Source organism: Perna viridis, chromosome 12, assembly GCF_037379345.1.
Source record: "Perna viridis isolate PV_CMFRI_1.1 ecotype Kerala chromosome 12, ASM3737934v1, whole genome shotgun sequence".
Lineage (NCBI taxonomy): Eukaryota > Metazoa > Mollusca > Bivalvia > Mytilida > Mytilidae > Perna > Perna viridis.
In genome coordinates this window covers 36448806-36476504 of record NC_142456.1, presented here as the reverse complement: position 1 = coordinate 36476504, position 27699 = coordinate 36448806, and the positions used below count along the sequence as shown (strand labels likewise).

The following is a 27699-nucleotide window of genomic DNA, read 5'->3' as shown; positions in this document are numbered from 1 at the left end:
ATCAAGGGAACCAAGGTTATAGCGGTAATCAAAATAATGTAATCCAGAGACAAAGACCAGACATGGAAAACAGACATACACAACAAAGAATATAAAGCAACTAAAATCATACATACAAAGTAACAAAAGCAAATGAGCAAATCGGACTCAATTAAAAACTGGGAGCATGGACCAGGTGCACCGGTAGGATAGGCGTCCTCTGCTTTTCTAGAAACACCTGCCGAGTTGCTCATAACAAGTCAAGTCCGGAGCATTCAAACGAGAAAAGGAGAACTATGACCCGTTGAATAAATCAGTTTTCATGGTGCAGATGGATACACCATAACGATCCACGAGTTCATGATGACGACCATGAAATTTCTATAGTAATGATTTCAATATTGTAGCAACATAACCCTGTTCCAGAAACCTATTTGTAAGAGTTCTTGCACGATACAAAAAGTCCGCGTAGTCTCAGCAAGCTCTGGCATAACGTATGAGTTGTGATATGAACACTCCATACGCAGGTACTGAAGGGATGTTGCCACAGATGAAAGGAAAGTTTGAATTTTGAATGAAATGTCATCACGTTTGTCGTAAAGTGTGGTCAATAGTTTTCCTTTACCATTGATTTCTAAGTGTAGGTCAAGATATGATACTGACTTAACAGTGTCTGTAGTATCCTTTATCTCAAGTTCTTTGGGCTAGATGCGATGTATCAAATCTCCGAAATTAGGATTGATTATAGATAATACGTCATCTATATAGCGGAAACTGAGGTTAAAGGATCTAGCTAAACGATATTCTTTTATCCGGATCAGACCAGCTATAAAGTCAGTCTCATAGGAGTGAAGGAAAAGGTCAGCAAGTAAAGGACCACAATTTTTTCCCATTGGAATGCCGACAGTTTGTTGAAAAACACGTCCACCACACTGGACAAATATGTTGTCGATTAAAAATTCCAGCATTTTGTAAACATCTTCCTCTGTATATTTGAAGATGATTTGGAATTATCTCTTACAAAGTATGAGGAATCTCTACCAAGACCTATATATTTGTATCTAGGTGTACCATCGTTTTTGGAAAAACAACGATGTAGGATGTTTTTTTTTTAATTCTGGATTTTAACTGAGTATGGGGAATAGATGTATACAGTGTTGAAAAATCATAGGTTTTAATGCTATTATATTCAGATAATAGTCTTGAACTGATTGTCTCCAAAAGATCTTTCGAATTTTGCATGATCCACATTGAATTAATACCACTACGGGAGTAACAAGTATTGTGGAAGGACTGTAGATCCTCTTTGACAGTTGTGAGTATAGAAGTTAAAAGTTTTGAAAGAGGTTTGGTGGTGCATTTTGCAGATCCAGCTATGTAACGTTGTTTGTATGGATTCTTGTGGACTTTAAGAATCCAGTACATAGTCGGTAAATCACAATCATCGTCCTTGGTAGGATATATATAACTATCCTTTTAGAATCAAAATAAATCGTTAAAACTCGATTTTATCATTGTCTTAAATGGGCTAGCCTTAGAAATCGCTTTACCGCGTAACAGTTTATAATATTTAAGTCTTTTTTTATTTCATTTAATATCTTCTTTCTCTAAATAATTGTGACAAGAATGTTTAACTAAACATATATTTCAAAAAAAGAAACAGAACAATGTATTTATGCTTTTAATCAAATATTTGTAACCTTTTGGGTGTGTTGTTTTTATTTCTCTATGTGCAAATAACGTTTTATCTCTGTAAGTTAATCATTGTTCACCAAACATTTACAAAGCGGCTTTAGTGTCATTAATGTTATATATTTTTTAGAATTATTTTAATTGTAAAAAATGAATGCAGTTACAGATAGACAAATAGAAACAAGATTGAGTTAATTTGAAGTTTAAAGACAGTTTTGAAATCATACCTAATATTTAGTAAATCCATTATTCGAAGATGACGCTGAATGTACATACTTTTGAATTTTAATTCAAAAACATAGAAATTGAACTTGATATTGAGATAACCAAATCAAAGTCAATATTTTACTACATATCATATGGAATATGTAGGGATTTTTCAGGATTTAAAAACAAATAGTAAATTTATGATAACTTTATATGAGGAACGCTTAACTGACATTCTTTCATATATCAAAACGCAAATTTGAATTTGGGGTCTTTTTACTTTTTATCTTGCAGTAAAAGAAAACAAAAACAAAACAAAATTGAAATAATGAACATCTTCTTTCCAACAATTTTGGCAAAATGACGTTAATTTGAATGCAATATATGATTTTACACATTTTCTTTTCTTTGCTAGTTGTCTTATTTAAACTACTTATTTTATATTATGTGTTCGGTATTTGAATAACATTGTGTCATCTTATTAATTGATAAAACAATTATAGGCATAATAGTTTCAATATGAAGTGTGATGCTAGTGCTGGACCTGACTTTTTACCATTGTTTTACAACACCAAAACACCGTTTTCATAGGTCAGTGTGAATTGGATACCACACATTTAACCATTAATAATAGTTCTTTTCTGACCAAGTGATGAACGTTTTTTTTTAATTCAAATTTCTCAAAGTAATTTACCTGTGTGATCATTTAATCACGTGATATGTAGGTAACTATCTAACTAAAGCTAAAACGATATTATAGTTTCAACATTCTATCCTGAATATTTAAAATCTAACAGGTTTTCTTTCAGTCATTTATATTATTTAAAAATACCTTGAACAGTTGCTTGATTGCGTTCAACCACGAAATAAGATATATCTATAAACAGATTTTGCTGTTATTTAGGGAATATAGTAAAACACTGCATACGAACCTGTTATCATGTTTTTAGTTTTTTTTTGTCGTGTTGTACCTGTCTAGATAACTTGAATAAAGTCAAAAATTAAAAAAACATGCCCATGTTCAACAAATGTGAATTTATTTTATACTAACACCAACTGAATACCTAGGGATAATTCACTGTTAACAAAATGATGGAAACTATTTTCATGTCATATGTCAGACACCTGTAAGTATTTTTTGTTTTAACTTATTGATTCAAATGTTGACTTAACTGTTTCAACACATCTGTCTAAGTTCGCTTAATTACAATATATTTCTCTGGTGTATTACATTATCATCGAGCAATACAAAGTTTCGTATATAACTTACTGGCATATATAAATCATTAAAATGCAACATGTTTGTATCAATTCGTTCGATTTGTTAATGCCATAATAATCTACCGAGGGAAACTGGTGGGAATGTACCTAAAACTAAATATTTCCAAAATTCATTGTATTGGTTTAAATAAAAGTTGATATGATAAACCGAAAAACTTTGATACATAATTGAAAATCTACAGCACAACATTTGTTTTCAAATATTTGTAAATTAAAAAAATATGCATTTTTAATTTTCATTGCAATTCATACATACATTATCAAAAAGGATTTTGATTTATATCATTTATTCAGAGTGCATAATCTAATTTTTCATAAATCTAAATACATGCAATTTAAAAGAAGAGGGGTAAATTTTTGACAACATTTGTTTTATGAAATAACCGTTGGTTATACTAAATATCACTTAGATGTGTAATTTAAGCATGCAACGTTATAAAATAAGAATTGTATTATAGATAAATATATTGAAACCAAAATGCATGATTGTACTTAGAAGTTACAATTTTAGCTTGTAGAAAATCAAACTTGTATATTGCTTCAGTATGGTGGGTATAACTATTGTCAACAATGTTTCATCGTCCCTGGGTTACATTCTCTTGATTACCGCTATGACCTTGGTTCCCGTGATGACTCTTTCATCAAAATAAGAGTTTTTCTAATTGTTTATTGCTGTAATACGTGTACAATCAACGCAACGCACAATTTTGTCCACTTTGCTGTAGTAATGAAGGATGGGTAAGAAAGATTTAACTGCCATCAAAACTTGATCATTTATTTTAATGCTTTGTTACATTTCTTGCCAATTTGATGTCGTACAAAGGCAGTAATACTGACCAGCTACAAATGCTCCGATTATTACCAATGAATTTTCACTAGTATTTTGAACATAAATATACAGTTTGAAATGAGAGTTTCATTTACAAATTAGAGCAGATAACCATCCTCATACGTAAGATTTGCAAGGAACGATGATGATAAAGATAAAATCGCTTGAAAGGTGTAAAAAATATACTTTAATAGTTAGTTATACTATCTATGCTCCGAACTTTGCGTAGAGATTTGATTACATTATTTCAAAAATTCCTGTTCATTAATACAGGTGCATCACAACTTCCTTGAATTTAAATCAATGTTTCAAGTTATCTTATTATTATTTTATTTATTTATTCATTTATTTATTTATTTTTTATATTTTTTTATAATCAATTATTTTATCTGTAAACTGAATTTGTAATAAAAAAAAATTAAAAGGAAAATAGGAGATGCCGTAGTATTTTTTACAAATGTAATTGCTAAAATTTTTACCAATGAACAATTGAACTTTTTCAGGTCGCCAAACGGTCTTAAATGATTGGCAAAATCGATAACACTAAGCAAGCTAAAAATGGTCCGTAGATAAATGATAAAATACTTTTCATAAAAGATGAAAATCGATCAATTTATAGAAAATAAAGCGTAAAACAATTACAACAGACATACAAAAACAACAACTACGGGACTACAGGATCCTGGTTTTGGACAAATACGGATTGAAAGAAGCGTTTAAGAGCTTAAACCTCGTGTATCTTCGGATCTTCGGTACTTGATGGATAAATACAACAACAAACTATAAAAATCTGTCGCATTTAGATTTATTTCTTGGCATCAAGAGCGAATAACTCAACACATAGAGCAAAAGAATATATCTCGAAAGAGTACTTGATGTTTCTTTAAGCTAGTTCAAAATCGAAAAGCAACTGGTAAGCACACCTAGTTTTCTCAGACAAAAAAAATATCAGTTAAGACGCGTCCAACATAATTTAGTAAACATATATTGAAAATGTCAAAGAAAAACAATGGTTTCGTGCAATTGCAAAGTTTTGATTTAAATTTTTAATTTGTTTTACAGATTCATTAAAATAGAGTCAATTTTTGGAACCAATAAAAACACAATTCAAATATTTAGATAAATTTTACGGTTATCTTAATTTTTCTAGACCCAAAATCTTTCTGTTTAAAATTTCGAGCTTTATTTATTATATTACTGTTAAACTTGGAAGGGAAATTTCACTTCTTATCAAGTAACACCAAGTATAACAAAACTTCAGCATCAAATAATTATATGTACGAAAGAAAGAGTCATCAAGGGAACCAATATATAGCGGTAATCAAAAGAATGTAATCCAGGGACAAAGACCAGACATGGAAAACAGACGTACACAACAAATAACATAAAGTAACTAAAAACATACATATAAAGTAACAAAAGTAAATGAGCAATTGAATTGAGTAAACTAGTTTATGGTTACAAAATCTTTGACTTAACAGTTTACTGGCGATACAAAAAATGTGTTCATTGGTCTAAAACAAAGCTACAAACACGGGCATATAAATATTTCTGCAAAAAAGTATGCTGTATAACTACTTGCATGATTTGTTTTAAGTTACAAGAAATGTTCAGTGTATTTTAATAGGAGTGTCCATGTTGAGTGTATCATCAATAGGAGTGTCCTCGTTGAGTGTATTATTAGTAGGAGTGTCCTCGTTGAGTGTATCATTAATAGGAGTGTCCTCGTTGAGTGTATCATTAGTAGGAGTGTCCTCGTTGAGTGTATCATTAGTAGGAGTGTCCTCGTCGAATACGTTATTAATAGGGTGTCCGCGTTGAGTTTACTTAGACAATATCATTGCTTTATATATATATATATATATATATAGTCTCAGAATGTGACGACTCTATTCGCTACACTGCTCCATCGGATCAAATTGATACAGGGAAGATAACGTAAACTTATATAAGGGTCTGAAAAATTCCCAACGATGGTAGAACTGTCAAATTTACGAAGCAAATTTTTGGTCGTTTCTTCCGCAGGACTCGAACTCGTACCGCTGTGACAGCTATGGCAACACCGCCTGCACTAAGTCCAGCGCCCTAGACCACTCGGGCAGCTAGGCTATATAAAAAATATAGCTTTCGCTGACCGGGTGATTCCTCTTCGTAGGATTAATCTAGGGCTGTAACTTAGTAAACAATGTAAGGTAGTAGGGGACAGTTCATCTAGGTGTTATTATGTAGGATAGAGGATCAAATTAATGATGCATGTCACAACAAATCAATATTATACAACGTCTCAGAATGTGACGACTCTATTCGCTACACTGCTCCATCGGATCAAATTGATACAGGGAAGATAACGTAAACTTATAGAAGGGTCTGAAAAATTCCCAACGATGTCAGAACTGTCAAATTTGGGAAGCACAGATGTCACAGCGGTACGAGAGTCCCGCGGAGGCAACGACAAAAAAATGTGCTTCTCAAATTTGAAAGTTCTAACATCGTTGGGAATTTTTCAGAGCCTTCTATATATATATATATATATATATATATATTAATTTTTTTTTGTTCAATATTTAGATATTATTTTGTTTGAATAAGATTTAATTTTTATATAGTGGTATAGATATGTTAAGACTGATTTCCCCATTCCCCTTATTCAAAGTTCCAATGCCCCATCTGCTATATGCGTGTGATATAGAATGGAAAGTTTATTCGACAAATACGGTAAATATTGAATATGCCTATATCAATCGTATCTAATTATCTGTGGATAGTATTTATCTTGCACGAGCAAAAATATTGAAATATTTGACCAATTATAAGTCTCCAATCGTGTTTTCCTGGTGAAAACTGATTTATTCAACGGTTCATAGTTTTCCTTTCCTCGTTTGTCTACCCCGGACTTGACTTTTTATGAGCAACTCGGCGGGTGTTTCTAGAGAAGCAGGGGACGCTTACCCTACCGGTGCACCTGGTCCATGCTGCCAGAGTTTTAGTGGAGTCCGAATTGCTCATTTACTTTTGTAACTTGGTATGTATGATTTTAGTTACTTTATGTTCTTTGTCCCTGGATTGTATTCTTTTGATCACCGTTATAACCTTGATTCCCTTGATTACTCTTCCTATGGATTTTTTATTCTTTGATACCATGCGTTTCATTTATAACATGTTTTGGTAGATAATGAGATTTCCACGTGTTTTATATTACACTGTCCTACATTGCACGATACTTTGTCTCTTTTGGCCAAATGAAATTCTTAAATATAAATAATGGATCAGGAGCAACAATTAACACAACCAATGATGTCTTGAGTCAGTTATTATGATATAAAATTGTTGTACTTGTGAATCGACCTGTCTGATAAACGATTTGCTTACGTGCAGGTAAATATGCTATCACCTGACAACAGCTATACGTGTTAAAATGTTTCCGTATGGTGTGTACATTTAAACATCTTCCGGTCGTTATTTTCTTTCTAGAGAGGTGATTTTATTATTGTGAGCATTTGATTATTTATCTCAGGAAGCGTAAGTGAATTAAGTTTTTTTCATTAAAGACAAATATGCGTTTGTTGAACCCACATGAAGCAATATAGTTTTATATCTTGGTAGCAATAAAAATGATATAAACACATACTTTAACACACTTTATTACAAATCAACCAATTTGTTTTACACCACTCATTTCAGTAGCGGATTAGAAGGGGGTTACGGGAGCAGAACTCCCCCATTTTCATTGTGAAATTTTGAAATGGCCAAATAAATAAAATAACAGCCTGAAACCCTCTTTTCAATAACCAACAGGTCTGGATCGGCCCTGAATATTTTATGTTCTTTTCTGATGTATTTTAAAATGAAATTAACAGAAAGAGAATGTGAAAATGAATACTTGTTCAAACTTCTATTTATGATTTCTTTTTTTTTTGCCTTATTTAGACTATGAACAAATCTTAACATGTCTCACAGATGGCCACCAAAGCCTGACAGGCAGTTACAACGATTTGATCTTCAGATTGCAAAGGCTGCTCTAAAATATTTATGTGAAACCGAAAATCGTCAGTCCTCTCTAAAGAACCTTAAAGATGAAGTCGAGAGCATCTGTGGAAGGCAGTTTAAGTTTTCAATATTATCCGTTTTGAAAAAATTCGACAATAATTTCATAATAGTTTGCGATGATCACAATCGAAACACAATTCGACCTAGAACCACACTTCAGCTGTGCCCTAAACACTGTGGGTACTCTGGAAATTGCAAAGGACGTTGCAATAAATTACACATTTGTAAATTCTTTTTGCTATCACACTGCAAAATCGTTCCACAGTCAAAATGCAAATTTGGACATGCTGTGGACTCAAGCCACAATCGTCGCCTTATTGAGTATCACGATTTAGAAGATTTGGAATTAGGGCAACTGAGAAATCTGTTCAGAAATTTAAACAGTCGAAACAGGGTGACCAAGCCACCGATCTGTAAATATTACAACACAAGTGGATGTACCAAGGGCGATAACTGTAAATTTCTACATATCTGCATCACATATGTGAGACAGGAATTATGCGGACAAAGATGTGCGAAAAATCACAACATATGTCATCCCCAGGTCAAAGGTAAGAACTTAGCACTTGCAGTAAGCTCATTGTATTAATATTCCAATAATACCAAGTTAACAGAAAAAAATAATTGTGTAAATCCGAATTGGAAAAAAAAGGAGTACTCAATTTTTGAATTGTTAATTCAACATTACTGCCCTCAGTAAAGGGTTCTTTCATGTCAAGGTTTAATTAGAAAGGTCAACATTCGATACTATCGACAATTGGTAACGTTACAATCCTTGTTTAGCTTGATATTGTGAAATATCATCGCTTGAAGATATTTAGACTTTTTCCTCCCTTTTTTTCTAATACATGTATTTTGAATATTTTGTTGAAATGAAGTCGGCCAATGAATAGATGAACAAACAATTTAAAATAAAACAATCACGGCTCAAGTGATTGGGCTTTAAGAGTTCATTATTCTTATTCTTTTCATTATTATTATTATTCAGGTATTTTCGAGATTTATGGTATTAACACGAAGTTAGATGCAGGGACTGTCTTGTCCCAGTTTCGTTCATGTTACTACTACGATGATGACTCCGATTCGAGTGACAGCGATGTAGACTCAACGGATAGCTCAATGTCTGAATCCGATGACAGTCTAGATGAATGGGGTGGTGGTCACTCCAAACATGGTGGGTTATTGTCATCAAAACCAGGTGAAGGTAGATTTAAAAAGAATAAAAGTGGGCGGAGACATCCACATTCACAAGAGAGTCATTGTTCAGGCGATTGTAATTACTACAGTTTCGAGGATTGTTTTAAGTCGTCTGACGACAGTAATTATCGTGGTGGTCGACGCAAGTCAAGATTTTCGCGAGGTGACATGTCTAGGTACTGACAAAATTGTTCTTTAGCAAGCTAATTAAATTGTATTTTGTGTTTTTGTAAGAAACTTTTGGTTTAATCTCCTTCATTGTGTACAATGTTATGTTGTTATTTACTGTTTAAATATTTATTTCACAGATCATGTATGGTCTATTTAAGGAGATATAACTCGGGTAAGGGACACAACGCTTTCACATCATTGGAACGAACGTTTTTATTCAGCATTTTACGTCGATATTATGAAAGCATCAAAGTAACTTTGATTGATTTCATTCTGTTTTAAATAAAAGCTTGATAGACTTTGTTGAAATTGAATATGATACAAACATATCATTTATTCCAAGAATCTAACAATCTAATACAAAATGGTTTTAACGTAAACGTTTATTTCATAACTTTCCGTTACATATCTATCTAACTATAGGAATGAATGTAGTGAATAAGTCAACAATACAACAACCAAAAAGGAAAATGACAGCTCAAAGCCACCCAAGGGTCTTCAACAGTTTGTAGCTTTGTTCTATGAACTGTTGTTTCCCTTTCTAACGAAATAAACTTTTTGGGGAAGTTGATGAATACTATTTACTAATCACTTTCTTTTAATACACTATACTTTTAACTAAAATTTTCCTTCTCAACGTTTTATGTTTCCCGTTTTCTTACATGTGATCCAACTCAAACAACATTATACGATTCCCATTGAAGAGCTAAATCGAATCCATGTTTGGTTCAAAGGTTTGGAGGTCAGTTGTCACTACATGATTTTACATTCGTTTCAAACCCTGATTCCAAAAGCGAAGGTACAACGGAGATTTGTATCTTTTTCCTGAGAGGTGAATGTATGTATGGCAACAACTGCAACAGACACCATAAAATAAACATGTACCAATGGCAACTCAAAGACTCTGAACGAGGCTGGAAGGACTTCCGGTCAGATGAAAACGTAGACATAGAGCGACACTATTGCAATGTTGATACAGATGTTCATACCATACAGTTCAGGTACATATATTAAGTTTCTATTATTATGATTCTATATATAACGTTATTAATTCTGTAATAGTTCAATTAAGGATTGTGCTAGGAATTTTATTCTATTCAGATTGGACCATTATTTGACGGTTATGTAGATATGGTAATAATTAAGTATTTGTTTGATTGTAGGCGACAAGGTCAGATGATCATAGATTTCCGACAAATGACAGGACGAAAGAAAGGGGTTTTATGTAAAATTCGCCGCATAGCAACAGAATCAACTGCAGTTCAAAGGTTCCAGCCATTGGCGACTGATTACAGATGGTTTTGGCAGGATCAGCGTGACAAATGGATACTCTATGGCGAAAAGGTATTAACCTGTTTACAAATTAAAATACATGAGTGAGTACTCTACTCTTGAAATATAACTTTATACATATCAAAATGTACAATAATAATCTAGAGTTAAGAGTTAATGGAGTTCGTGTCTTAGTTAGGATCAAAGTTAGGATCTAAGGGTTGTTTCTGTTCATATAAGATAAAGTCCTACATGTAAAGTTTGTCAAATAAAACAATATTTAGACGTTGCATAAGATTTTGTAAAATATGTGCTCAAATAGTTAAAAACACGTTTTGCAGATCTTTTATGATACTTGAATTGGAAATAACGATGTTGTGAAGCTGCCAAATTAGAAACAAAATGTAAACGAAAAATCTTTGATTTGCGACATATTTCTAAAGAGTAAACTTATAAAATGTACGCAACAAAAAATTAAGGACCACTTCTTAAAAAATCTTTTTTTTTACAAAATACAATCTAGATAAAATTCATAGTATCTGGTTTTTTGACATGCAAACTGAACTTACCAGGTTTTTCGATAGTTCAAATATCAGTATAATTTAAACAAAGACACATTGGAGGTTTACGATTTTTAATTAATGATTGAAAATCCCTTGGACTGCTTTTAGATCTTCTCTGATAGCTGTGTGACCAACAACTTCCATTTAAAGCACCTGAAATTCTGATTCCTTAATACTCAATTCTTGTATGAATTCGATGATTTGAACAAACTAAAGGAGCACCCAACCTATTTAATCAGTAGTATGTGATAAAATCATAATAAAAAAATTCCAATAATGTTGATACTCAATACATTGGCTGTGGTCCTTTTACTTTTTGTTATTTTTGCCACATGCATCGACAGCTTATATATTGTGTCAACATGACATTTCAGTTTTTTTTTTTAAAAACGTGTGGACTATACTTCTAAATAATAATAATAAAAAACGTAAATACCTCCCAATGCATTTTCATACTAAAAGAATTACATAGAAATATCGTGTGAAGGAGTAATCAAGGGAACCAAGGTTATGGCAATAATCAAAAGAATGTAATCAAGGGACAAAGACCAGACATGGAAAACAGACATAACGTCATACAAACAAAGTAACAAAAGCAAATGGATAACTCGGACTACACTAAAAACTGGATGCATGGACCAGGTTCACAGGTAGGGTAAGCGTCCTCTGCTTTTCTAGAAACATTCGCCGAGTTGCACATGTAAATGGCATCTCATACAATGACTTTCACTAAATATCGGAAACCAGTATGAGCGCATAAATCTTGCATGAACAATAACTTTAGAACTCAAATGAATCTATTAATTTACGCGAAAAGGGGTATAACGATCAAAAGTCTTGTCAGAAATAATAATCATATCTTCAAAATTCAGTAAAATGATTGCTTTGTTATACTATCGTATCTATAGAACGTCACGGGATATTCTACAAGAGTTGACAGTGCTTTTATTGAGATGAACTTCCAAGAAAATCCAGGGGGTCAAATGAAATTCAATACAAGTGGGCATGATTATATTATGGACTTTCCAAGAATGGTCCAAAGAAATGTTGTACACAAAACTGAGCGTTCTGTACGTAGACGACCTGTTTTTGTCTCTCCAGAGGAAATCAAAGTTAAGAAATGGAGGTTGGTATTGTTTTTGCTCTATAGGGTATTTTGAGCAATATCACAAAATAATTGCTTAATGAGTTTTATTGTCTTCCGTTATTATGGAAAATAATCTTTACGTTTTTATATTCAGACGATTACTAGCAAACCTCAATAAACGTAATTATGAAAGAGAAATTAAGGGAACCAAGATTCTAGCGAAAATCAAAAGAATGGAATGCAGGGACAAAGACTAGACATGGAAAACCGACACACACAACAAAGAACCAAAATAATACGTATAGAGCAAAAAAAATATATGAGTTACTCGGACTCCACTAAAAACTAGGAGCATGGACCAAGTGCATCGATAGGGTAAGCGTCCTCTGCTTTTCTAGAAAAACCCGCCGATTTACTAACAAAAAGTCAAGTACGTGGCAGACGAGCGAGGAAAGAAAAACTATGACACGTTGAACAAAAGGGTTTTCATGGTACAGATGGATACGCCGTAACGATCTATGAGTTCACGATGACGACTATAAAACTTTTGTAGTGATGACTTCAATCTTGTAGCAACATAATCCTGGTCCAGAAGCCTAATTGTAAGAAGTCTTGCGCGGTACAAAATGCTTGTTGTCTTTGTACTTTGATCATTTTCCCCAAAATTTGCACTAAACATTCCACACATTCTGTACCAGATCCTGCGACTTGACTGAGCCAAAGCCGTCATCTGCATTATCCGTACCAACACCTCTAGCACACGACTCGGTGTCATTTCTCCCAAGTTGCTGGACAATTAAGAAAAGTACAAATTTGGACATTAGCAATCACTTTAAGTTGGTAAGTCAGTTTTTAGACAGTCTGTTTAAATGAGATTTCTTATCATTCCGTTCTTGACGAAACGTTACTTCTGATGAATCCTTTTGGCAGTCAGATTTTCTTTCCATCCTGACTACTTTTACTATTTGATTCGGCTATATCTATTATTTCCGTTGTAGAATTGTCATGAATCAAACAACCCTGCCTTTGGAAATTTCAATACTTAATATTTTAGTTGGTCTATTAATAAAATAATTTATGTAGGTAAACTGCCAGGTGTCTGGACAAGAAAATGCAGATATAAAAAGGCTGTTTTTCGAATCGATGCCAAAATCTTTGAACATAACATCAATTAAAAGGATAGAAAATGGAGAACCATGGTTGAATTTTATGGCGTAAATATTAAAGGGTTTCGAATTTCAAGATTGACACAAAGTGTTTATAAATTCAAATATGCAATGTAGACACATCATATTTCCATCATATCTGTTTTAACTTCCACACTTCAATAGAAATGGCCTGTGATATACTATGTATTTACTAAAGAAGCAGATGATGTATATCATAAGTTATGGTCAATGCAGCCAAATGAGTAAAAATTTGTTCCAGTCCTTTACTGTGCGCTACTAATGAAATAAATGCGACAACATAAGGTACCCTTCTATAGCCATAAGTATAAATTCATGTTTTCCATTATATGATAAAATATGTGAATATCATTATCCAATGACATTTTCAAATGATATAAACCTAAACGTTGACCATGTAAATGGGAATCATTGCTATTTCAGAAAACGGGATAAAATGAAAAAGAAACGAACGGATGGAAGAGAAATACGAGAGTTCCAACTCTTTCATGGAACAAGTGAAGACATTGTTGATGCAATCTGTCGTCAAGGTTTTGATTTCAGATTTAGTGGAAGCAAAACAGGACACAAATACGGTAAAGGCAGTTATTTTGCCAGAATGGCACAAACTGCTGATAGTTACACAGATTTGGGAAAGAAAAAACATATATTCGTCGTTCGTGTCTTGGCAGGAGACTTTGCACTCGGGGAAACATCATTTGTTCGACCACCTCCGAGAAATCCGAAAGATCCGTTTGAATTGTTTGATTCCTGTGTAGATGATATTCAAAATCCTAACATTTTTGTTATTTTCACGTTCGATCAGGTTTATCCTGAATACATCATAGAATATCAGAAACGTTAACATCTTCCACTATGAACGATTCATTCACAGATTTTTTATGGGAAAGTATGTAATTAGTACTTCATATTAAAATATCTAAATATAGTTAATAAGGTTTTTTCTTTCCTAATTTCCATGCGTTTGTTTTTTTTACTTTGGATAAATGAGAAAAGGTCGTAACTAGACATATAGTACGTTATAAAAAGCTGTACAGCTTCTTTTTGTAATTAAATATTGATATTCTCTGTTTGAAAAGACCATTATTTTATCTCGGCATCCATCACTAGATTTGCCAGGATTTTTGTTGATAGAATGTTAGAAAAATGAGGTTTTTGACAGAGTTATCTGCCTTTGAAATGTTAATCAAAGAAATCAAAACTCAATTTACCAAAATGATATAGATGTTTTCCTCGATTCCGATGGTGCAGATACACAAATAACACTTTCAAAATGGTGGATTCTTCCATACCATGTTTCACCCACTGCCTGAATCTTACACAGACTGACACTTAAATAGACCGCTTTGGTTGTAGTTAGCAATAATATAAAACGTGCTTTGTACTAGAATCCAAATATATCATCAACAGGTTCATGAAGTCTCAGTGTTCTAGGTATTTTGAAATTTGTAATATAAATGCATAACAAATTGATGTGATATTACTTAGGATAACACGAAAATTGGAAGATAAATTTTATTTACGAACTTGTACTATAAAAAGTGAACTGCAGTAGACAGAGTTATGAATTGTATCAATATTTGAGCAGAAATTTAAAGAATAAAATCGAATGAGAAGACCAAACAGGAAAAACAGACACACATAATAAAGAACATGAAATTATCAAAATAACACGTAAAAAGAAACAAAATCAAATGAACAACTCGGAGTCCACCATAAACCTGTGAGCATGGACCAAATGCACCGGTAGGGTCAGCGTCCTCTTTTTTCTAGAAACACCCGCCTAAGTTGCTCCTAAAATGTTAAGTCCATTGTAGATGCAAGAGATTGGAAGACCATGACACGGTTAACAAATCGGCAATCTACATTTTCTGTAGTGATGACTTCAATGACTTCAAACCACCTGACTGTTCTTGTAAAAACTCTCCATTCAAATATGGTCCTACCGGTCACGTCGCTACGGGAGATTTGTCCATCATCGAAAACGAATCTCTGCGTAATATCCTTTCTAAAAGTCCCAAGTACCGTGAACCGCGCTCCATAAATTGGAATTATAACTTTATTGTTCTTATGGATGCCATAGAGGACTACGCAAGAAAATGGATAAAACGAGAACACGAAGACATTGATTCTATGTCAGAGTGGTTAAAGGCCGTGAGGTCCTTAATTTTGAAACGAATGAAAGTTTTAAGTAGGTCATGAGTGCCAATGCTACATCAGTTTCCAAGGACCCTGATGTAGCACAAACTTTGTCTACTATACATGACAAATATGTTGTTATAATATACCAGCAGACAAAGCCCAGAAAAACATTGTTTTTGTCTGCAAAACGTTTTACATTCAATAATTATTATCAGAGGTAGACGTAGAAAATAATAGTAGTGATAAGACCTATACTGCTACCACACTCTCCAAAGAAGAAATTGTGGAAAACCATAAATCTGTGCTATCCTCTTTTGGTCTCTCTACCAAGGACGATGATTGTGATTTACCGACTATGTACTGGATTCATAAACTCAAAAAAGAATCCATACAAAAACGTTACATAGATGGATCTGCAAAATATACCACCAAACCTTTTTTCAAAACTTTTAACTTCTATACTCACAACTGTCAAAGAGTGTCTGCAGTCCGACCACAACACTTGTTACTCCCGTAGTGGTATTAATTCAATGTGGATCCTGAAAAATTCGAAAGACCTTTTGGAAACAATTAGTTCAAGACTATTATCTGAATATAATATCATTAAAACCTATGATTTTTCAACACTGTATACTTCTATTCCCCATACTCAGTTAAAATCCAGACTTAAAAACATTAAACATCGTTGTTTTTCAAAAAAAGATGGTACACCTAGATACAAATATATAGTTCTTGGTAGAGATTCCTAATACTTTGTTAGAAAAAATTCAAAATCATCTTCCAAATATACAGAGGAAGATGTTTACAAAATGCTGGAATTTTTAATCGACCACATATTTGTCCAGTGTGGTGGACGTGTTTTTCAACAAACGGTCGGCATTCCAATGGAAACAAATTGTGCTCCTTTACTTGCTGACTTATTCCTCCACTCTTATGAGGCTGACTTTATAGCTGATCTGATCAGAAAGAAGGAATATCGTTTGGCTAGATCCTTCAATCTCAGTTTCCGCTATATAGATGACATATTATCTTTAAGCAATCCTAATTTCGGGGATTTGATACATCGCATCTACTCAAAAGAACTTGAGATAAAGTATACTACAGACACTGTGAAGGCAGCCTCATATCTAGTGCTACACTTAGAAATCGATGGTAAAGGAAAACTTTACGACAACCATGATGACTTTTCATTCAGAATTGTCAACTTTCCTTTCATATGTGGCAACATCTCTTCAGCACCTGCGTATGGAGTGTTCATATCACAGCTCATACGTTATGCCAGAGCTTGCTCGCGGATTTTTTTGTTTTTACCTCAAAACGGTTAAGCAAAACTAGTTTTCAATTTTAATACAACGAATACGATATGCTACTTTGGACACGCAATACTTTATTATATATAATAATTACGGTCTTAACAAATCTAGTTTTAAACGGTTGTTGAGTGTAGTATATTCACAAGATTATATTTTAATCACAAAATTATAGGGTCGTTTACCGTGTTCCTGGCTCAACTTCTTTTTACTCATACGAGCTTATTCTTTAAATTGTATATATTTAAAGGTGCATTAGCTGTCAAATTTGTTCGGTTTTGCTTCTCTTGAATTTTGCTGATTCAATGAAATAAGTTTATAGTAATGCAATTGAAGCAATAAATATCGATAATACCTATAGAATATTGTGAAAACAACGCTTTTTTCAAATCAGAAAAGATCGATAGCTCTGATCTAATTATTTTTCGCCATTACTTCCGAAGATTGCCGACAGGACATTGGCCTCGGTTTAAAATACTTTAACCTTGGTAAAAATAACAATAGCTGATACACATGTAAGCACGTGTCTTGTTTTCATTTCAGTTTATCTATTTCTAGATTAATTTGCAAATAAATTATGACCATATTTGGGCCACATTATATCACAATACGTAAATTTAAAAAGGATCCTTGTGTTATATCCGAACTTTTTTTTTTTACGACTTGAGTCCGTCGGTCTTCCTTGCCGTTGAATAACCACTCGACTTTCGCTTTGAAATCATATTTGTTATCAAAGAAGCGACCCATACAGCACATGCGTGGATTAAGATCACCAGATGTCACACGCATACAAATTTATCTAGGTCGATTTTTTTGTCTTGCAAGACAAAAAATATATAGACACCTATTTCATGTATTCAATGCATTTTATTTGTGGATAACAAATAAAATTATACAGGAAAAGTACTAATTAGTAGAAATGATTCAAAGTTAAGGTATATTTCAACAGAATAAAAAATTACGAAAATGACAGCTATGCCGCTTTAAGGTTTAGCCCCAAATCATTAACGAATATTTATAGACTTGTGTTATAACATGTGTATGTCTTTTTTTCTTTTCTTCATATTAATTGAATGTTGTCTACCATCTTAAAACTTAAGTCTATATCAAAATTTATGTGATGACCGGTCACTCAACGGTCTTTTTAAAGATACTTTAAGTATTTATTTAATTGTAGGCGACAAGGTCGAATGAACATAGACTTCCAGCAAATGACGGCAAAGAGGAAAGGCATTGTAAGTTAAATACGCCGCATATCAACTGAATCGACAGCAGTCCAAAAATTCTAACCTCTAGCGACAAATTACAAATAGTTTTGCCAGAACGAACAAGGGAGATGGATACTTTATGGCGAAAAGGTACCGCTACAACTTCATTGTATGTTCTGTTTTAAGAATGAACTGACTCCATAAAAATCAAAGCAACCCATAAAATAGAAATCAGAAATAGAGAAATCTATATAGATAGATAGATAGATAGATATTATCAGATATATAATTGCAAATTACCCTTTTCGATAAATGATGTTTGATTCTATTTTAATGAAATTTTAATGATTGCCCTCCTTTTCATTTTTCATCACCTAAGACTGCCAATGGATATTCTACTAAGTTAGACAGTGATTTTAGTAGGCATAATTATATTGTGGACTTTCCAAGAATGAACCAAAGAAACGTAACTTACAAAACTGACCGTTCTGTGCGTAGACGGCCTGTGTAGTATACCCGGAGGAGATGGAAATCAGGAGGAGGAGGTGATAATAGGACAAAAACAACTGTGACCCTATTTTCACAAAAAAATCGTAAGTGTAAAATTAGTCGTAAGCTATGACGTCACAATACTTTGATATTCTATAACGTCACAACTTACAACTAATTTTACACTTCCGATTTTTTTGTGAAAAGGACCACAGGGTATTGTAAATTAGGTTTATTTTTACAACTTTTAGAAAGAATGTGCAGATACCCGTAATATCTCTGTATTATTGTTGGGGGGGGGGGGTATATTGATTTTTGAGAAATTTTGCCCAAAAATCCATGATATATCCAATATCTTTTGATTTCAATTTTTGCGGCCATTGATACTATTCCTAAACAGTACTCCCATATGTCACAAATTTTATTTTAGATCGATCGACTTAGGTTACTCCAGGACATCACCACTTAGACCACTCATTGCATCGTCTCTTCCGCACGATCATGTGTCCTTTATTCCAAAATCATGGTCAGTAAAGAAAAGCAGTCATTTTTAACTGGTATGTTAACTTTTGTTGAAGCGTCAGTGTGTTTCAATATCTTTGGCTAATTATTTTTCTATTGTTAGTAAATGCGGGATATCATCAGTTCATTTGGGTTTAAAAGTTTTTTTGGTTTTTTTTTTTTTGCTTTGTTTTTGTTTTGTTTTGTTGGGTTTTTTTTGGGAGGGGGTGATTAAAATTGTCGAGTTTTCCATTACTTTCAGTCCTGACTACTACTGAATTTGAAAATATCATGAACGTTTTTAGGTTTTTCTAATAAGGTTTAATTTGCAACTTAACCAAATTTGCAGCCTTTTTAAAAGCACATATTTGTCGTGCGTGTTTTAGCGGGAGATTTTGCCCTTGGGGAGACATCGTTTGTTCGACCACCTCCGAGAAATCCGAAAGATCCGTTTGAATTGTTTGATTCCTGTGTAGATAATGTTCAGGACCCTAACATTTTCGTTATTTTCACGTTCGATCAGGTTTATCCCGAGTATGTTATATAACATCAGAAACGTTGATGAATGTCTATGGGAGAATTTTCTGTCATCAATGATTCGTTCACAAAGTAATTGCCAATCACAGTATAGTAAAAATGCAGGGCATTTGTCCTCCCAAAATATCTAGTTATACCCGAAGACGTCGAACTTGTTAGTATTTTACATAGGACAAGTGCGAAATAAGAGTATAAATCCATGTGTAAAAAGCTATGGATTCATGCTATGTGCTTTGTTGATTGTCTGCAGAAGTAACTAAATATTTTCTTTACAGATGCTTTTGTTGGTATTTAGAAAATGGTTCAAATCAAATTAAAGTGGTTGTCATAAACTTCCATGTTTTTATCAGTCAATTTGATTATGGATAAAAAGAAAAAAGCTACACTACAATAGGTACTTTGGGTTAAAGCCTTCAAACCAACTAAATAATATCAACTTCTCCCTTTGCATTATGATGCATAATGATAAAAACATACTGATCTTATTAAGTGTAAGTGCTTGTAAAAATCAGGCAAATTGGGAAAAATCAGAAACATGCATGTCAAAACCCCATCGATCTGATAATGTAATATCTTGTCTGTTTTCCTTGATTCTGATGGTTCAAATAGTCAAATTACACTAACAAAATGGTGGTTTTTTTCATACCACGTTTCACCTACTGCCTAATTCTTACTAACACTAAAACTTAATCACTTCAAATACCAATATTCTCCAAATGGGGTAAATGGTTGGATGAAATCATAAACTAAGACCTCATGTCACTGATGAAACTCCACACAAATGATTTCAGTATACAGTCATCAAACAAGAGATTATTGTCCCAATTACTGAAAATGTCGCAATATGGCGCACCAATATAAACTTTAACATGTAGTAAAGTATGACGGGCAGATACTAGTGGATAGACTGATTTTTATAAAGCCCCTCCTTCCTTTGGAGTAATAATAAAGGCATAAGATACTTATTTTCATAGTTTTAATCCCTATCATTCAATTAAATATCATACAACAAAACTCCAGTTCACTCAAATTGATCTTTACATTCAGTTTTAACGGTGTTAGCAAAACCTCATATAATAGGGCCTACTCTATACAGGAGTAGAGGCAGTGTATAAGGAATTGCCCAAATAGTATGTCACCTATCAAAAAATCATGGAAATATGATATCTATTAGGCTTAAAGCAAAATGCATCCTTTCTAAATGAACTTTAAGTTGATTTTTCTACTTCAGTATATTGCACATTCATACTTTAAAATAGAATATCTCACTCATTTTTGAGGATAGTAATTTTAAAGAAAACGATTCATCCCCATATGAAATTAAGGTAAATTGTATCTGAAGCTTGTATCACAGTAGGTCAAACTCAGTTACCAGTCACTCGTAGAAAATTAAACTGATTAGGCAACTTTATATTTTGAAAGTGCAGGACTTAAAGAAATCGTTGAAACAATTCTTTAAATTATTAAATAAATGACCCACAATAAGTGATGATTTGTTCACTATCATCATTTTAAATAACATTGAAAGTACATACTTATATAAGATGTCTACCATTTAATATTTTTCATTTTCATCATGGCCACGTTTAAATATTTGCTTTAAATAAATAATAGACTTAGACATAAATACTCATTAAAATTAAACCTTTTATCCAGGTATAACAAAGCACTTGAAAATAAATAGAATTGATTCTATCAACAAATAAAACATGTCTGTCGCATAACAATATGAGAGTATGTGTGATTGGTCCAAAAGTAATCACATGACCTTATGTCTACATGACAATGTAAAAATGTTCATGATTGGTTCTTTAGTGATCACATGACAAGAGTTCAATCCTCCAATAAATCTTCATCAAGATTCACATCCTGGAAAACAAAAAAAAAATTGTTAATTATTTTTTAGTGTAATTATTAATGTTAGTATGGTGGAAAAATCTGCAATAAAAGAGACTTGAGAATTGTCATGGTAATGATGGGTTACACAATGCACCAAACCCTTTCTTGCAGGATATACTATAAAAAACATTCAATCTAATGAAAATATTGTTTTTGTCAATTGAATCCAACTAAAATAGAGATAATGATTGAAAAGGTAGACAATGGAAAAACTGTGACAAGACTGAACATATTTTTTCAATTCATATCATTAAAATTGCAGGGTAACTGTGCTTACTGTACACAGTCAAACCCCTACCATGATATCAATATTTTTGAGATAATGAAAACAAATTTTCTTCAGATACTATTAAAGTACTATTTTTATATGACAGCATGTCATTTCAATCACATCTTAATGCTATTTAATTTTGTCCCTGAACATCTATTCTATAATAGAAGGACTTATTCATATTTTAGTGTATTGGTGCTCACAAAATTAGCAAAAAAGAGCTCTGGAAAATGCATGAAGGTTTATGGTATAAGAAAAAAATGCTAAAGAAGACAGTCACATGTTATATAGTCAGGGGAACTTGGTAGAGTTTCATAAACAAAAAATAATCTAAGTCTAAGAATCTTTTCAAACCCTTCTAAACTTTTAATCTGACTTGTCAGCTCACTTAAAACATTCAAGACTTATAAAAAAAAAAAAAAACATTTGGATTTCAAGAAGATCTTAATTTGAAGTTTTTTTTTAACTATGAAACACAAACCTGGGGATATATTATTTATTTTTCATGAAACTCAAAGATTGGGAATATATTACCAATCACCACACTTATATCATGTATGTATACTGGTTGCTGTTAGCAACAATCCTGTATGCTAAAATGTTAATATATAAAATCTAACCCACTAAATATACATGTATTTCAACAAAACTTGTGCTGTAGATACCAACATACATGGATTTTTTCCCAGTTACATTGAATAATGAAATTAAGACATATTTTTAGGGGATTACGAGCTTACTAAAATGTGTTGACAGAAAACCAAGGAATCCACAAGAATATTACATATCTTTTAATCAATATAAGTACATCCCCTTCCCCTCTACCAAAACAAAAAAAAAGAAATTTCTTTAAAAATACGAGGTAATGACCCTGATTTACATTAATTTAACATTAAAAAATGTGTAACAAAGTAACACATGTACATTGTATAATTTACATGTGTGTATTTGAAACAATAATAACACACATTAGGTAAAGGTATAGCTAAATTAAACTCTACTTTAAAAAAAACATCTCTGATCTGATTTATGTCAATTGGTAGAAAATATACATGTAAGTTATCTACAGCATGTTTACATGTATATGTACTATAGAACAACTTGTGAATGATTACATGCAGAAAAGAATGCAGTGTCTATCTTACCTCTGATAGTAATTTTTTATCATCGATACCCTAGAAATGACAGTGTGAACCTTTAATCATCAAAGCAGCAAAATTGAGGTTATGGAGATTGTAGAAATATTCCAGTGGAAATATTCATGTGGGAGGGTTGTTTAGGGGAAAATATACTCCCAATCCATACCACGGCAGGTATTTGTATGTTTTTTTTTGTTTTATTGATCGTGTTCACAGGGTATGATGATTGGACAGATACATAGTGGCTTAGCATTTCAAAGTCCTAATGACATCAATTTACATAGACTTTTCTAAGATATTGTTATACTGTGAAAGTACCAGCATTTGTTGGGTACCAATTTTCGGAAAAAAGAGAGTTCGGGGGGGGGGAGTAAGTTATCTCCCTTTGACGATGTTCTCATAATTCATACCTTAAATTACTGACATTAAAAAAAAAAAGAAATAAATGACATTTCCACATTTCAGATAAAATATTAATAAGATTTCATGGAAAGACATGTGATTTTTCCACCATGATTCACCAACTGCCTGATTCTTATTCTTACAAAGAATAGTACTTAGTTGACCGACTACAGAAGACCTACCGATGTGTCAATATCCTCATCTAAATTCATATTTTCTAGATCTAACTCTAATTCTTTTTCTATATCATCCATTGCAGCCTGTGATGGGGGTTTCCCTGAAGGTTCAGGGGGTTCTGTTGTCTGTTTGGTTGGTGCAGGCTTCTGCAAAACACGAAAAAATAAAGGTCATTTAAAATTCTGAATTTCAGGAGGTAAGCCTAGGATGAGGGACAAAACTCTTAAAATCAGTGATATGTTTGTATCATATTCAATTTCACCAAAGCCTCCCAAGCTTTCATTTGAAACAGAATGAAATCAGTCCAAGTTACTTTGATGCTTACATGACATTTATCATGTAAAATGATGAATATAAACATTCCATTGATTTGTAAGAGTTTCGTCCGTTACCCAAGGTCTACCTCCTTAAAGAAGAAAGAAATGATATACTGCACTATTGAGACTAATTTCTACATGTTCTCTAATACACTGACCTGTCAAGGAACATTGTAATATACCATGATACATTTAAAAAAATATATTAGTACATACATCATACATTATAAGACTAAAATAAGTAGTTAAAAATACTTTAATTTTCATCAAAATTGCATATTGACAAAAATAATCTGGAATACATTCACTAAGCAATCGAAAGGCACTGGAAAGAACATTAGATTAATTATGGGAAAAAGGGCAAAACTCTCCTTTTTTTTATAGTATAATAATCCATGTTACTCCTACAATCACTAATATATCCTGAGACCGTGAAGATTGATGTGTACTGCAAGGATTGGCAACAATTTTCAATCTATGTAACTGGTTTTTTTTTCAGAGATGATTTTACAAGGTCAACAAATAAATCGGAAATTGGAAAAATCGGAAGTACATGTACAGTAAAAAAAGAATCGTAACTGTAAAATCTGTATTTGAAATTCACTAAAAAATAGAAGAAAATCATATCTGTTTTTTTTTTTTGTTGTTCTATCTGCCTCTTTGTTATGTACATGTGAATAGAATGCCACAGAATAGTTTTGTGTTTGGTCTCCCTATGTTAATTTTAATTAGTTGTTTGGGTATTACAACTTGCACACAATTACGTAGAATCCACTTTATTATCTACCTCTGTTTTCTGTTCTACTGGTGTCTCCTCGGCCTCTTTAAAATCTTCCTCCTCCTCAGCAGGAGCACTATCAGAAGCAAACACAAAAGCTCCACTTTGTTCTGCAGCCTGCATTTCCTCAACTGGGTTACGCTCATGGTTAACCTACAAAGGAGACAAAAATTTGCACAATAGTTGAAATCCTAAATCCCTTTTCAATTTTATACTTTAACACAATAAGTGACTTTGTTTGACAGAATGGAAATATAAGGATTTATATGTATAAGAAAAAAAGAGATGATTGAAATAAAAAAAACACATCTATGTACCTTTAAGTACATATGTGGCATACTTGTACACCAAAAATCTCTTACAGTTAATAACTTTGACAAAAAGGCAATATGCATTTATCTGCCTGTATGAATCTTGAAGTCTGAAATTCTCCGAGCTTAATGTACAAAGCTTCCAATTCAAGAATCACAACCAGTACTACATTTTTTTTAATAAATCTGCAAATATACTGTTAATTTGTAAATGTAAATACCTCTGGTATATTTTAATGTTTAAATCACATGTAGTTCTTTTTTTTGTTGATATCTAGGTAAATATTCAACTTTGTTGATACAACAGTGAGAAATCAAAATATTCAAATTAGAGATGAAATGCATAACTCATGAATATTCATGTATCTACAAAAAAAAGGGCATACTCTATGCATTAATAATTCACACTGCAACTTACAAATGTATATGCCTACCCCCAATGATTTAGTTTATGAGGAAGAACTTGTGTACAATGTCTAGAGAAAATTCAGATTCCTGCTAACGTGTATTTAGGATGCTTACAGGAACTTGTGAATATTTGTTGGCTGGTATAAGACTCTTTCTCTGTGGCTGTAAGAACTGTTCAGTTTTCTTAGCTTCTACGAATGCTGGGAATAAGTTCTCATATTCCTCTGGATCTGCTAGTGAGCTGGCAGCCTTGTTATTAACACTACCTAAATTCTCTCTCCATAATTGTACTACTCTGAAATCAAGTGTAAGTTTTAGTAAAAATAGACAAAAGGGAAAAAAAAGTAACATACATGTCAAAAACCCACCAATCTCACAATATAATTTCACCCGAGGATGCTTTCTCTATTTGAAAAGACCACAATCTGATCTCTGCATCACTGGATTTGCTCAGAAATTTTTTAATAGAATGTCAGATAAATGAGGTTTTAGACAGAGTTCTTGGAGTTATGTGCGCTAGAAATGTTTAGTTTCAGATGAAATTACAACTCAGTTTATCAAAATGATATCGAAAATCATGTCTTCTTTTCCTTGTACATTCTTCTTTGCATTCAAATTTTAAGCTCTGTTTGATCATTTATATTTAAGGTACATGAATATTCAACATCCCAAAATGAAAATTATATTTCATAATATGATATGCCTACGACAGATGGAGCTCAATGTCATATTTTAGATAATCAGTGCCTCCACACTTGCGCAATCGTCCACTTCCATGTGGACTAATTTCTTCACATCCATCGGAATATTTTTAAGCCATTCATAGTTTTAGTCTAACATTCTACATATATATATATATATACCTTGAAACTTGACTAGGTAGATAGGTACGAGCAAAGAAAGCTGCCTCTGGAAGTCTGCCGGTGTTGATCAATACTTCTAAACATTCCTCTAACCTAAAGGAAAATTTTCAATTTCATTTACTATGTTTACATAGATGTTTTATGGTCGTCACCATAAACTCATGGATCATTACAGTGTATCAATCTGCACAATGAGAACTGATTTGTTTAACTTGTCCTAGTTGGCCCTTCCTCTTTTGTCTACCCCGGACTTGACTTTTATGAGCAGCAGAGCAGGTATTTCTAGAAAAGCAGAGAACACTTACCCTACCAGTGCACCTGGTCTATGCTCCTCGTTTTTGTGGAGTCAAAGTTGCTCATTTGCTTTTGTTACTTTGTATGTATCATTTTGGTTATTTTATGTTCTTTGTTGTGTGTGTCTGTTTTCCATGTCTGGACTTTGTCCCCGGATTACATTCTTTTGATTTCTGATAGAATCTTGATTACTCTTTACTGGATTACATTCTTTTGATTTCTGATAGAAGCTTATTTACTCTTCCATGTCTGGTTTTGTCCCTGGATTATATTCTTTTGATTTCTGCTAGAACCTTGGTTCCCTTGATTACCCGTCCATGTTTGGTCTTTGTCCCTGGATTACATTCTTTTGATTTCTGATTGAACCTTGATTACTCTTCCATGTCTGGTCTTTGTCCCTGGATGACAATCTTTTTGATTTCTGCTAGAACCTTGGTTCCCTTGATTACCCGTCCATGTTTGGTCTTTGTCCCTGGATTACATTCTTTTTGATTTCTGATAGAACCTTGATTACTCTTTACAGAACATTGAATATCATCAAAAATAAAATGGTTTTGTTATAAAAAGCAATAATTATCTATGAAACCTAACAAGGTTAAAAGTAAAACATACAGTTCTTTTTTTGCTTGAATCAAGATGACAAATGGCAAATATATATACAAACCTTCCTAAAGAGAAATATGATAGGAATGCCACATTATTTTGTCCAGACTTTTCAGCTGTTTGAGCCAGTTTGGCGATCATTCCAACATTTCCTGCAGAGCTTGCCAAAAGAAGCAGTCCTCCATAATCCTGGGCATTGTGTAAACACTCCTGAGCCAGACCAAACTCACATTTACTGATGGCTAACTCAGCTAACTGCTTCCATTTCTGCTCACTCTGAAACAAATAAATTACAGAAAAATACAAAATATGAAGATATCAAATCCAATGAAAGATCTGAAGATAAGATTTTATTAATAGCCATTATCACTAGCCTATCCCTAAAAAAATGTTGGTTTTTTGTTTCTTACTCTAACTTATTGCAAGAGGGTAGGTGATTTTCTAGGTGAAAACCTAAAAAAACAACCCCAAATTTTTTTGTATTTAAAATGAAGAAAAGGCATAATTTCATTTTTTTTTAGTAAGTCAATAACCAGTA

The 27699-nt window shown here is 32.8% G+C and overlaps 2 protein-coding genes across 6 annotated transcripts; one reads left to right on the top strand and one right to left on the bottom strand.

The window, feature by feature from the left end:
* The first annotated feature begins 7354 nt into the window (after positions 1–7354).
* LOC148602152 (protein mono-ADP-ribosyltransferase PARP12-like) lies at positions 7355–19218 on the top strand. 5 transcript variants are annotated; one of them, XR_015916998.1, is made up of 11 exons: positions 7355–7507; positions 7916–8586; positions 9024–9408; positions 10108–10404; positions 10567–10747; positions 12147–12364; positions 13024–13165; positions 13409–13539; positions 13936–14401; positions 18142–18322; positions 19092–19218. XR_015916998.1 is itself a non-coding variant. In XM_088554689.1 (9 exons), the coding sequence occupies exons 2-9, from the start codon at positions 7935–7937 to the stop codon at positions 14354–14356; spliced, it is 2427 nt and encodes an 808-aa protein (XP_088410815.1). In that variant the 5' UTR covers positions 7355–7507; positions 7916–7934; the 3' UTR covers positions 14357–14440. The 5 variants fall into 5 exon arrangements, 2 of the variants coding, with proteins under 2 accessions (XP_088410815.1, XP_088410816.1); XR_015917000.1 differs by having other exon boundaries at positions 7367–7463; XR_015916999.1 differs by having other exon boundaries at positions 7372–7477.
* Positions 19219–20660: 1442 nt separating this feature from the next.
* LOC148602151 (coatomer subunit beta'-like) lies at positions 20661–27454 on the bottom strand. The gene is made up of 7 exons (XM_088554691.1): positions 27223–27454; positions 26265–26357; positions 25516–25696; positions 24692–24835; positions 23593–23733; positions 23015–23044; positions 20661–21568 (listed from the first exon to the last, which is right to left on the bottom strand). The coding sequence occupies exons 1-7, from the start codon at positions 27300–27302 to the stop codon at positions 21533–21535; spliced, it is 705 nt and encodes a 234-aa protein (XP_088410817.1). The 5' UTR covers positions 27303–27454; the 3' UTR covers positions 20661–21532.
* Positions 27455–27699: the final 245 nt, after the last annotated feature.